This window comes from Rhipicephalus microplus, chromosome X (genome assembly GCF_043290135.1).
Source record: "Rhipicephalus microplus isolate Deutch F79 chromosome X, USDA_Rmic, whole genome shotgun sequence".
Lineage (NCBI taxonomy): Eukaryota > Metazoa > Arthropoda > Arachnida > Ixodida > Ixodidae > Rhipicephalus > Rhipicephalus microplus.
In genome coordinates, this window is record NC_134710.1 from 242,891,001 (window position 1) to 242,901,939 (window position 10,939).

Sequence of the window (10,939 nt, forward strand, 5' to 3'; positions counted from 1 at the left end):
AAAAAAAAAACACCAGCCCTGCGCGGAAAGCGCCGCACAGTCACAGCGAAATATGAAAGAGCGGCTTTCAGAGTCTTTTTTTTTCTAAACACTTTTTGGGTAACTGCTTCAAGCACACTGTCAGAGTACCCACTACGCCCACTACAAGCACACTGCTGGGTGCACACTGCATAAATTATAACTTTTGTGTAGTAGGCTCGCATTCAGTTTGTTTGTTTGTTTCCCTGGACTGATGGCTCATACCCACTCAGGGGGATTGGCCAAGAAAGCGTAGTGCTGTTTTTCTGCGATCATTTCAACTATGTATAACAAATTTGTATTGTAATATGTATAATTTAAGGAAAACCACATAAAAAAGAGCAAACGAGAAAAAAATAGAAAAGTCAAGTTGAGAAATTTTGAGATTTCAGGTGTTGTAATTACCACTCAGCTGCGTTTACTTCTTTGCCACTTAGAATTGTTTTGGAGGAGTAATAAATAATAAATATTTGAATGAAGATCACAGAGGTATACGTTTGGATGCCTGAATATAATCACAAACAGCATTGAAAGCATCCCTGTGGCAATGTCTTAAAATTGAGGCACCAAAGCTTATAGTGCAGTTTCCGCCATCAATCTAACGCCTATTTTCAAAAATTGAATAACTGGTAACCTTTTTCAAAGTATAGCGTATCGGCGACGATACAAAAAATAATGTTCTAGTGATTCCATTTCTCCGCAGAATGTGCAGAGGTGTGAAATTGTCTGACCAGCTCTCTGTAGATACAGGTTTAGGGGGGGAACACGACATCGAAATTTAGTGATTAAAACTTCCAGCTTTCTGGACTGACTTCAGTGGAGTCGCCATGGAAACTTGAGGTGGTTATATTCTGTCCATGTAGTCTTTTTCTATTGTATCAGTGAAAATTGATGATTTTCGATATCTTATTGCTGTAATATATTCAACATCTGGCAGTATGGAAAAAACTGGGCCATCAAGTGCGGTAAGGAATCGGCCAATTTATTTAGTCTTATTCCACAGTGTCCCGGAACCCATAGTAACCTCAGGAGTCTCAACTGCGGGGGTACTAATGTTTTGGAAGTCCTTAGAATTTGAGAGTTCTCTGAAGCTGTCAGAGCTGCACAAACTGAAAGAGAATCCGTCATTATGATTGCGTTGTTTTGATTTGCGGATGTTTTCGAAGAGCTAAAATAATCGACACGAGCTCCGCTTCAAAAACTGGAGTAAATTCAGGCAGTCTCACTGAAAAGGACCAGTCACGCAAATCACAGGCAATGCCTACACCTGCCTTTTGAATATTTACTGAAGCATCTGTGGTTATTATGTTTTTAGTTTCTGCATGCTCCAAGTAATCTAACAATATGTTATTTTAAAATTTGAGAGAATATAACTTCACTTTTTGGGGGAATACATCATCATACTCAATTCTAACATGACAATGCAAGTCATTAGTCTCAATTACATTTCTAATCCTCACATTTATACTTTGTACATTCTTTTGTACAAACATTATCTGAGGTGTGTAAAACCGTGGCCAATGAGCAAGAAAGAAGGCGTCTGGGTTTGCGATGTAAGCATATTGAGATCTTCTTGCCGGTAAGCTATAAAATTTTAAAAATGCTTGTACGGTCAAAATTCGAAACCGACAAAGTAGTGTAGGCTGGCGCGCTTCCTGGTACAGTACGTTGATAGCCACAAAACTAGGGAGTCCCAGACACATTCGCAGTGCTTCTCGCTCCAAGACAACTAGAGGTTTCGTTTTATAGGCAGGGCCACGCGAGAATAGTATGCATCCGAATTCCATGATGGGGCGCATATACATATTGTACAACGTTATCAAGGTGTGCCTCCGTAAACCATATTTCCGGTTACATAGCTTGTGCAGTAAGCCTGAATTGATTGATATGTGGGGTTTAACGTCCCAAAACCACTATATGATTATGAGAGACGCCGTAGTGGAGGGCTCCGGAAATTTAGACCACCTGGGGTTCTTTAACGTGCACCCAAATCTGAGCACACGGGCCTACAACATTTCCGCCTCTATCGGAAATGCAGCCGCCGCAGCCGGGATTCGAACCCGCGCCCTGCGGGTCAGCAGCCGAGTACCTTAGCCACTAGACCACCGCGGCGGGGCGCAGTAAGCCTGAAGCCCGCTGTGCCTTGGTAGTTATATACTCTATGTGTAGACTCCAGTTAAGTTTGCCATTATAAATTATTCCCAAATATTTTATAGAGTCTACTTGCTGGATGGGTTCTAGTTTATATAAAATTGAAATTGAAATTGGGTCTGCAAGCGGAAACACCAAGGGCGCACTTTTGTTGGCATTTAACGATAATGAAATCGACTGCAACCAAATTTCTAACATGTTAATATATCTTCGTAATTTAAGTTGTAGTGAGTAAATATCATAGTCAGCAGCAAAGAATGCGATGTCATCAGCATAAACGTAGACAATAACTTCTTGATCTGTTGGAATTGTGCTCATTAAAGCATTAAATAACACTGGAGATAGAACTGCTCCCTGGGGAACTCCGCGCGTTTGTTTATATCTAGATGAGGAACATCTATTCTTGACGTAGTAGAATTCTCTTGATTTTAAAAGTTCTGCCACCCACTAAATAAATTAATGTGGGAAATTCAATCTCTTTAGCGTATTTAACAAAATGAAGTGTTCCACACCGTCATACGCCTTGGCTATGTCAAACGTTACTAAAGCAGCGTATTACCTTCTTTTTCGGGCGAGCTGTTTTCGGCTCTCTAAATCAGCATGGGCACACCAAATAGAGAAATCACTACGAAAGCCGATTTGGTTTGGTTTTAATACTAAATTGTCTGCCATCCAGATACTTACTTGGCTATGTAGGACCCTCTCTACTAGTTTGACTATGTTAGATGTTAGAGAGATTGGTCTGATATTATCAACTGTTAATCCTACACCCGGATTTTTTAGTATAGGAATGACCTTTGCTATCCTCCAATACTGCGGCACCCACGAGTTTTTTAAAGGAGTAGTTAATAACATTGGTGATGTCGCTCGGCGATAAATTGAATAGAATTTTAATCATGGGTACTGTGATTCTATCTGGGTCAGGAGACGCACAGGGTAAATGTTTAATGACGTTGGCTACTTCAGTCTGTGTCACTTTGTCAAAGTCGGACTTTGTTGTAGACTTGTGCCAGTTTTTTCGCGCTACTGAAGTAAATCTGCTTTCCAGACCTTTACCGATTGCCTCTAAGGTAGTGGTCATTTCTCGCACCGACAGATTGTCACAAGCTGCATTAACTGGTGATGGCAAGATTTTCCGAGCTCTCATATATCGGAACAGTGCTTTCATATTCTTAGGTTTCGACAGGTATTCATAATGTCTTCTGTCATATTCTTGTTTAGCTTAAGCTATCGTTCTCTTATAGCCCTCTGCAACGAATTTATAATTGGCCCAGTTTGGGGGGGGGGGGGGGGAATCGCTTATGTTAGAGCTGCTTCCAAGCTGTCTGACGTCGTTGGTGATCTCTTTTACACTCATCACTCCACCAACGGCTATATACCTTTTTTGTGGATTCAACAGTAAATTCGGCTCTTTCGTAGGATCTTTTAATGACTGCGTTTATCTTCAGTGCTTCTGTAGCATCGCTCTCTTCCGAGTGAAAAGCCAATGCTGACCTCAGATCATTCTTAAATTTAGTGTAATTTACAAATACTCTTACATTTGAACAAGATGGAATTGTCGGGCAAGAAATTTAAAAACTTATCGGTAAGTGGTCACTTGGTCACTGTTGGTGCCAAAGCCAGCGCTTTCCAAGAAGAAGTAGTAATGGCCAAACTAACAAAACTTAAGTCTAAAGCCGACCTGGAGTGATTACGAATAAATGTGGGGGTTCTGACGTTGAGGCACGTCAGGTCATTAGCCATTGTCCACTCCCACAGGCGTTTTCCACTCAGATTAGTTCTAAAACCCCAACTCGTGTGGTGGGAATTAAAGTCTCCAACTAGAACTTTGTCCTTGCACCAAGACTTTGTAGCTAGATCTAAACTTCGTGTCTTGAACTCCATTCGGAATATACATAACTATGGTGAAAGGACTGCAGTTGGGTAATGTAACGTCTACTGCCGAAACTTCGCATTCTGGCGACATATGTTTGTATGAACATTTACCTTTTATACTAATTCTATCATTAATAAAGAAAGCTAGACCCCCACCTCTTGATGAACGGTCTAGTCAAAAAGACTGGAAGTTATTTAACTGGAACAAATTGTGTACAGATAACCATGTCTCTTGTAATGTTATAATATCAGGAGCGAATTTAGAAGTCAGGTATACCAAATCCGTAGATGCAGAATAAATTGATCGACAATTCCAATGGAGAATCTTAAGCGACCATTTGGTTTCGAAAGAGTTCCTTCCGCTACAGCTTTATCTAGAATGCTTTCTTTCAAGAAATCTCTCTTTGAAAGGCTCTCCTGTTCCTTCAGATACTTTTTGTTCTTTGTCTGTTTTGGTGAGCTAGTTTTCCTTGACAGAGGGGATATAGATCGCTTCAGGGACCTAGGGTCCAAATCTATATCATCTGAATCCATTGTATCTGCATCTCTGTCCTCACTTATCTACTGGAGAGGGTGTCGCAGACGGAGAATACGATGGTGCGGTTTCAAATTCCTCATTTTGGCTGTGGACGCCTATTGCAGAGGCTCCTGCAGACAGATAATACGATGGCGCAGTTTCAGATTCACCGTCAATTATTGGTCGTGAACTCTCAACATGTCGGGATACTAGGCCTGGCTCTCCTGTTGCACCAAATAGGCGAGTCATCTGGTAAGCCAAAATTTTAGATAGAGAATCACAAAGGTTAGAAGCCAGTCGTTCCATGGCTTTTTCTAGAGCCTTTTCTGTGACCTTCGCGATATTCAAGAAAATCGACCCATTCATTTTTGAGATACGTCATGCTGCAACACTGGCATACCCCTGAGTTCTGGCCTCTATTTCCTCTATGAATTTTGTCGATAACAGCCCCTAGGCCCTATAATTTAAAGAATTTGTAATTCTCGAGCCTTAGCTGAGCAATCAGGGCTATCTGCACAGTGTTGTTTGTTGCAGAGACAACATTTCTCTTCTTTAGCTTCGCAGTCATTTGTTTTGTGGTTGTCACCACACACCCGGCATATGAGTTCTGACCTGCATCCTTCAATAGTGTGACCGTATCGCCAGCACTTACGTACACTGGAGTGGTCACGGTGATAGTGGTTCCACTCTGTATATTAGTGGTCATGCCTTGATTTCGCTTGGGAGATTCGTTCCAGCAAAGGTTACAATTACCGACTCAGTCGGGATCTTCTGTTTCTCTACCAGTCGTGCACACCTACAAATGAAGATAGCACCAGTCATGGCCAACATCTCTAATACCTCAGACGGGGCCAAGTTAACATCCACAGCTCGAACAATGCCTTTCACACATGCCAGAGGCGGGGGAATAATGTGCTCCAGAGAACGGCTACGTGGAAAGTGAGCATGGGTCACAGTACCGCGGTGGTCAACAAATGCAGTTCACCTGCCGGCCGGACCACATGATGCTCGGCGCTGCTGTGCTCGAGTGCCTGGACAACGACCACTGGAGTGGCACCGTCCCCGAGTGTACGATTCCACCACATTCGCAATCTTTGCTTTGAGCTCTTCATTCCTTACTTGATGAATTTTGCTCTTCTTTATCCACGTGGATGATTGATTGATATGTGGGGTTTAACGTCCCAAAACCACCATATAATTATAAGAGATGCCGTAGTGGAGGACTCCGGAAATTTCGACCACCTGGGGTTTTGTAAAGTGCACCAAAATCTGAGCACACGGGTTTACAGCATTTCTGCCTCCATCGAAAATGCAGCCGCTACAGCCGGGATTCAATCCCACGACCTGCGGGTGACTTTCTTGGGGTAACTTTCTTCAATCTCTTTCTTCCTCAATGTGTGTGTGTGTGTGTGTGCATATAGGTATGCGCGAAATTACCTATTATAGAGGTAAGGTGTTATAGCTGTCATCGCATCAACTCCCCTTCCCCAGTATGTCCTGTCAAAATACAGCGTGCTTCACTATCGATGAAAGAATTTTGAAAACGAAGCGATGATTTGCTTCTCACAACGGCCAGCATTTAGGCCGCTTGCTTTGCTGAAGTGGAGGAGGTGCGACTGTAAACAATTCTGGGAATGCAACAACATCGGCATTCGTTCGTCATTATTGTCAAAGCCTGCGTAGTTGTAACTCTGCTCTTTAAACTTTGATCGGACAAAGTAAACGTGTGGTACTAAATTGTCGCCCTTTATTACGCGATCAGGACGTGTGGCGCTTCTTCTGCCCCTTTCGTGCGCACGCCTATATGCATGTGGGGCAGTCGCACTTTCACAAGGAAATCATTCTTCTGTTGTTTGCAGGTGTTCCGGCGTGCCAATACCCAAGCGTCCGCGATGGGGCACGTATTTTGTCGAGAGTGAACTACTTCTACCGCATCAACGAGACGGTGTCGTTCGAATGCCCTGAGAACTTCCAGCTACGCGGTAGTCCCATGATCCAGTGTGTGGCCAAGGGCCGGTGGTCGGCCGCCGTGCCCAGGTGCCAGTCGTTCGCCCCGTCAACGGCCTCCTTCCATGAGAGGAGGCTCAGGAGGCACCATCGGCGCTGGCAGCTCGCCACGCCCGTCACGGCTCACCGGAGCCTGTGACCAGGATAAGCAGCACGCGCTGAGCTCGTCTCGTCAAGTTCGCTCGCAGAGGTCGCTCGCATTGCAGCGATCGCATATAAATCTATCACTTCGCGGCCAATGGTTCTCGTGGGCCGATAAAAAACAGTAGGTAGTCTGGCTCAGTTGCACCTATAGTTTCGTCATCAGCCGCCAGAAGCTAGCCCTCATGATCGTCCTTGTACGGTCTGTGCGGCTGGCTACAAACACTTCCAGAACGTGGAATTCAATGACAAATTTTCTCTCAGTCAGCAGTGGGTGGGTTCATCACACATATGTTGGCGGTACTCACACAGGGCGTTACGCTGCCCATGAGGCCGTGAAAAAGAAATCATCTTCGATTCTCTGTTGTTACCGATCTCGTTGCCACCGGTACCATTGCAGCACTGCGAGATTTCGCATTGTTCTCTATCTTTTCCTTGCTGTCGCTCTCCTATTTTCCGTATTCTTCATTAACCTTGGTCGAGCTCAACGAAAAGTGACTCTATTCGGTTCGTTGTCCTTGTCTTGTATGAGAGAGTGCGATAGATCTGCTGGACTTGACCTCACCTTGGCTGAAAGCTGAGCCTGTCTTAGCGCCGCTCTTTTTGTTGAACATTTTATCCGAATGACTTTTGGCCCTGGACAACCAACAAGCAACGTAATGTAGGAAAGTCTACTCTTGTTAAACTCGCCATTTCAGGGCTTTGTAGGACTGTTTGCCTTAGACGGACCTTGATTCGCTCGTTTCCAAAAAGTCAAGACGTCTGTCACGGCATCGTGAACGCCAGCACATTAAGCACAACTTATTCTGTCTTCGTTAGGACACCAAAGTGAAAACATTTGTATAATGCATTTGCATATCTTTTCAGAGCGGCGGTGCAAAAACACTCTTCGGAGTAGACGACTAGAATCGTATCATCTTGTGATGGCGCATCTTGATAGAGCCCATGGGTGGCAGTGACGTTTTCACTGACTGAATGAAAGAAGTGCTGCGTCCGATGGCGTAGCAAGGGCGTTGCATACCCGGCCCGTGCACATCCCCCCCTTTTTTTATCATGACATACAGAGCACGGATTGACACTCGACCACATCTGCATGCCCGACCACTACTTCAGATCAAAAAGGTTCTCCTTCCCCCGTGCCTCGAAAAAATATCTACCTACACCCCTGGTTGCGTCACTAACTATTCGTCGTAAAAAAGAAAACGAATGGACTTTTATGCTGAAACATAATTGATTACTTGCGTGCTGCTGAAGTCACTGATTTTTCTTTGAGGAGTAACCTATAAGACAAAATAAATTATTTCATGCTGTGAAATGAATGTAACAGAGTAGTCAGCGTCTAGATTTTTGAAGGAGAAAGATAAAACGATATTTTTTTTCATGTAGACATTGTTCATTGTACCCGAAAAAGTCATTGTTTTAAGGAAGGATATGCACATGGCGCGCATATGCAGCATGGGCAAATCCTGAAACATTAGTGACATAGATTAGGTATAGGTATACGTTGTTCTTTCCTGTTTGAAAACTCGCCATTGAACGACGGAACAGTGTGCTCCACCGGCTGCGATGGGATGCGAAATACTCGGTGCAGTGCTTCAGTGAATCACTTGCGGCACCCAGAACTGTCAAGCAGAAGGGCACCGATCAACTCAGCGGACGTGTGGTGCGTACGGCGGGACTACTTTCTAATGTGCGCCTCCATCTAGTGGACACCGTGATGCGCGCGTCGCCCGAAGTACCGTTATGAACGCTCTCATTCTCCAGCAAGATGAGAGAGAGCCAAAAAGCATAAAAAATTACCAGAACTGTTTACGTCTTCCACATTGACAGTGCACACAGCTACGGTTGTTTTGCAAGTAGCGGAAGTTTTTGTCAATGAGTTGACGTCCTTTGTTACCCCAGCTGCAAGAGCACTAATGTGTCACACAATAGATATAAACAAAAAAATAAGAAATGTGGTTAAAAAATTTTTTGCTCTTCACGTAGGAAGAGCAAAGGTGCAGTGCGCTGTCATAAAAAATAAACTTTATTTGATATTTCACAGTGCTGCATCACCATTAAAATTATGAGTATTTAATGCGCAAACAAGTTCTGTTGAGAATCTACTGAAGAGTTTGCTAAAAAGCTTTAGATGCCTCTGCAGCTCTCTGTTCTGCACAGAAGCGTTCACTAACGTGGTAATTTTGCCGTAAGGGTTATCGCTCTTGCAGCTGGGGGAAAAATTGAAGTTGTAGAGCTTTCAACCTAAGTACCTACGTAGTCGCAAAAATGTCCCCTCCTGCGATGAACCAGCTTCAAAGAGAAAAAAAACAGAAAGCGATGTCTTCTCACCCCGTGAAGCACTGCATCCTTAGATATACTCCTGTTCTTGAGCATATAGACTAAGTGTAAACTTCACTATGTATACTTATAGAATCGTGAGTGTGGCGTTGTCGGTACATGTATCAAGTATGAGGAAATCGTTTCTTATTCTTCATAAGCTAATCACTGTGGATATGTGTCATGTCAGTCAGTCAGTCAGTTTATTTTCCTTAAAGACCCCCAAGGGGGTATTTTGTGTGAACAATGTGCAATGTTCGAGTGACTGTTGTATACACCGCATTTCGAGCGTGTTTGCAATACTACTACGTTTTGGTGGGGCGTTATAGTTGTCAATTACGTATTGCTAAAGTCATTCACTCGATTCGTCAAGGACGCCGCGTCGTGGGGACCGAGCAGATATATTTCAGAGATAATAAAGCCGTAGTGCAAAACCTCTCTATCTATTCTGAACATTTGACAGCTTTATACAGGTTACGTATAGCTACAGCTGCCTTTTGTAGTGATTTCAATGGTTACAACGTAAAGCATTCAGACGATTAAGTGTGAAGAGTGCAGTGCTGAGCCGCCACGGTTACCCAGATTTGTGAGGCAGCAAGCGCTTCGAAGTAGTTTCCTGTGAATCTCCCAGAACTTGATTGTCAGCTCCAAAGTACGACCACAATCGCTGGAAGAGAAAGAGCTGCTCACAACGTAGTCTCATTCTTGATGTGCCACTCATGCCATGCAAATGAACAGTATCAACATGCTCTCTTACTTCGATCGAGTGCTTTTGTTAAGCATTTAGTTAATGCAAAGGCTTTTTGAAAAATTACAAGACTTATCTAACGTCCCACGTTGTATTGACGGCATTATTTCCTGTTCTGTTCCTCATTGAACGTCTGACTTGAACCATATGTTCATTTACTAATTCCCTCTACTTTTAATCAATTAATCAAAAGAACAACTTTTCTAGCTGTACAAGTCCCCCTTACAGTCTTGCGACTGGCACATGTTCAAATATAAAACAACGCTGCAGACTATCGCCGGGGTTGGTGTGTTACAAGAAAGACTCTTTAAAGGGACCCTGCAACACTTTTCGAGCATGGTCCGAAAACGCTACCGATCGGTAATAGAGGCTCCCGACAACACTCGAGCCAAATATTATAGCGAGGCACGTGGCCTGGAACTCACAATAAATTATCAAAGTCAGCTAAACATTGCTTTCTCTGCTTTCGACAAATCACGGAAGACGCTCGAAAATCACTCGTGAAAAGACCATCTATCAGCCATTCGCTGGTTTTAACATGGTGCGCTCGGTCGTTACCTAGATCGTCGCGGGAGTCCGTGACTTTTTGACGCATGTGCACGCGATCACACTGAAAAAGTCGTGCATTTGAAGAAAAAGAAAAAAAGTGCACAAGGTCACGAGTTGAGCGTGACGTTTTTCTTTGCCCCTGCCATCCCTCCCTGCTTAGTGTCCAGCGCTTTCGTCTGGACGAGAAAATATAAAATGTAGTTTAGTGCAAAATAACAAAAATGCCGACCAAGCTGAAATACACAAAACTTAAAAACAAAGCTCCCCACACGGGAGCCTTGTTCACAGTGACCGCAAGTGGCGTAGTGCGCTCTTCTTATGCGCGTTTCATCACGTGTCGCAGACATTGCGCGTGCACAGGGGGTAGTGTCCTAATATTTCTGTTCAACGTACGCGCAGTAGTTTGAATGGCCAGAGATTCCATGTGCATTCATAGAATTACATAGAATGTAATTGCAGCATGCCATAAATCTTTGTAAGTCCAATCGCACTGGACGAATTCTTACATTTTTGCGGCATTAACTTCATGAGGTAATGAGCTCTTCTAGTGAATTCATTCAATGGTTACTTGAATATGTGTTTCAGGACCCCTTTAACGGAAGATTATCGGCACA

At 43.7% G+C, this 10,939-nt stretch overlaps 1 protein-coding gene across 1 annotated transcript in view; it reads left to right on the plus strand.

Annotated features, from left to right (window-relative positions):
- The window catches only part of LOC142775200 (sushi, von Willebrand factor type A, EGF and pentraxin domain-containing protein 1-like), a 258,013-nt gene extending 247,913 nt beyond the window's left edge, over nucleotides 1–10,100 (plus strand). Inside the window, exons 13-14 of the mRNA XM_075876543.1 lie at nucleotides 5,483–5,629; nucleotides 6,421–10,100. Coding sequence (XP_075732658.1) covers nucleotides 5,483–5,629; nucleotides 6,421–6,707 — 434 coding nt within the window. The 3' untranslated portion in view covers nucleotides 6,708–10,100. The remainder of the gene's footprint in view (nucleotides 1–5,482; nucleotides 5,630–6,420) is intronic.
- Nucleotides 10,101–10,939: the final 839 nt, after the last annotated feature.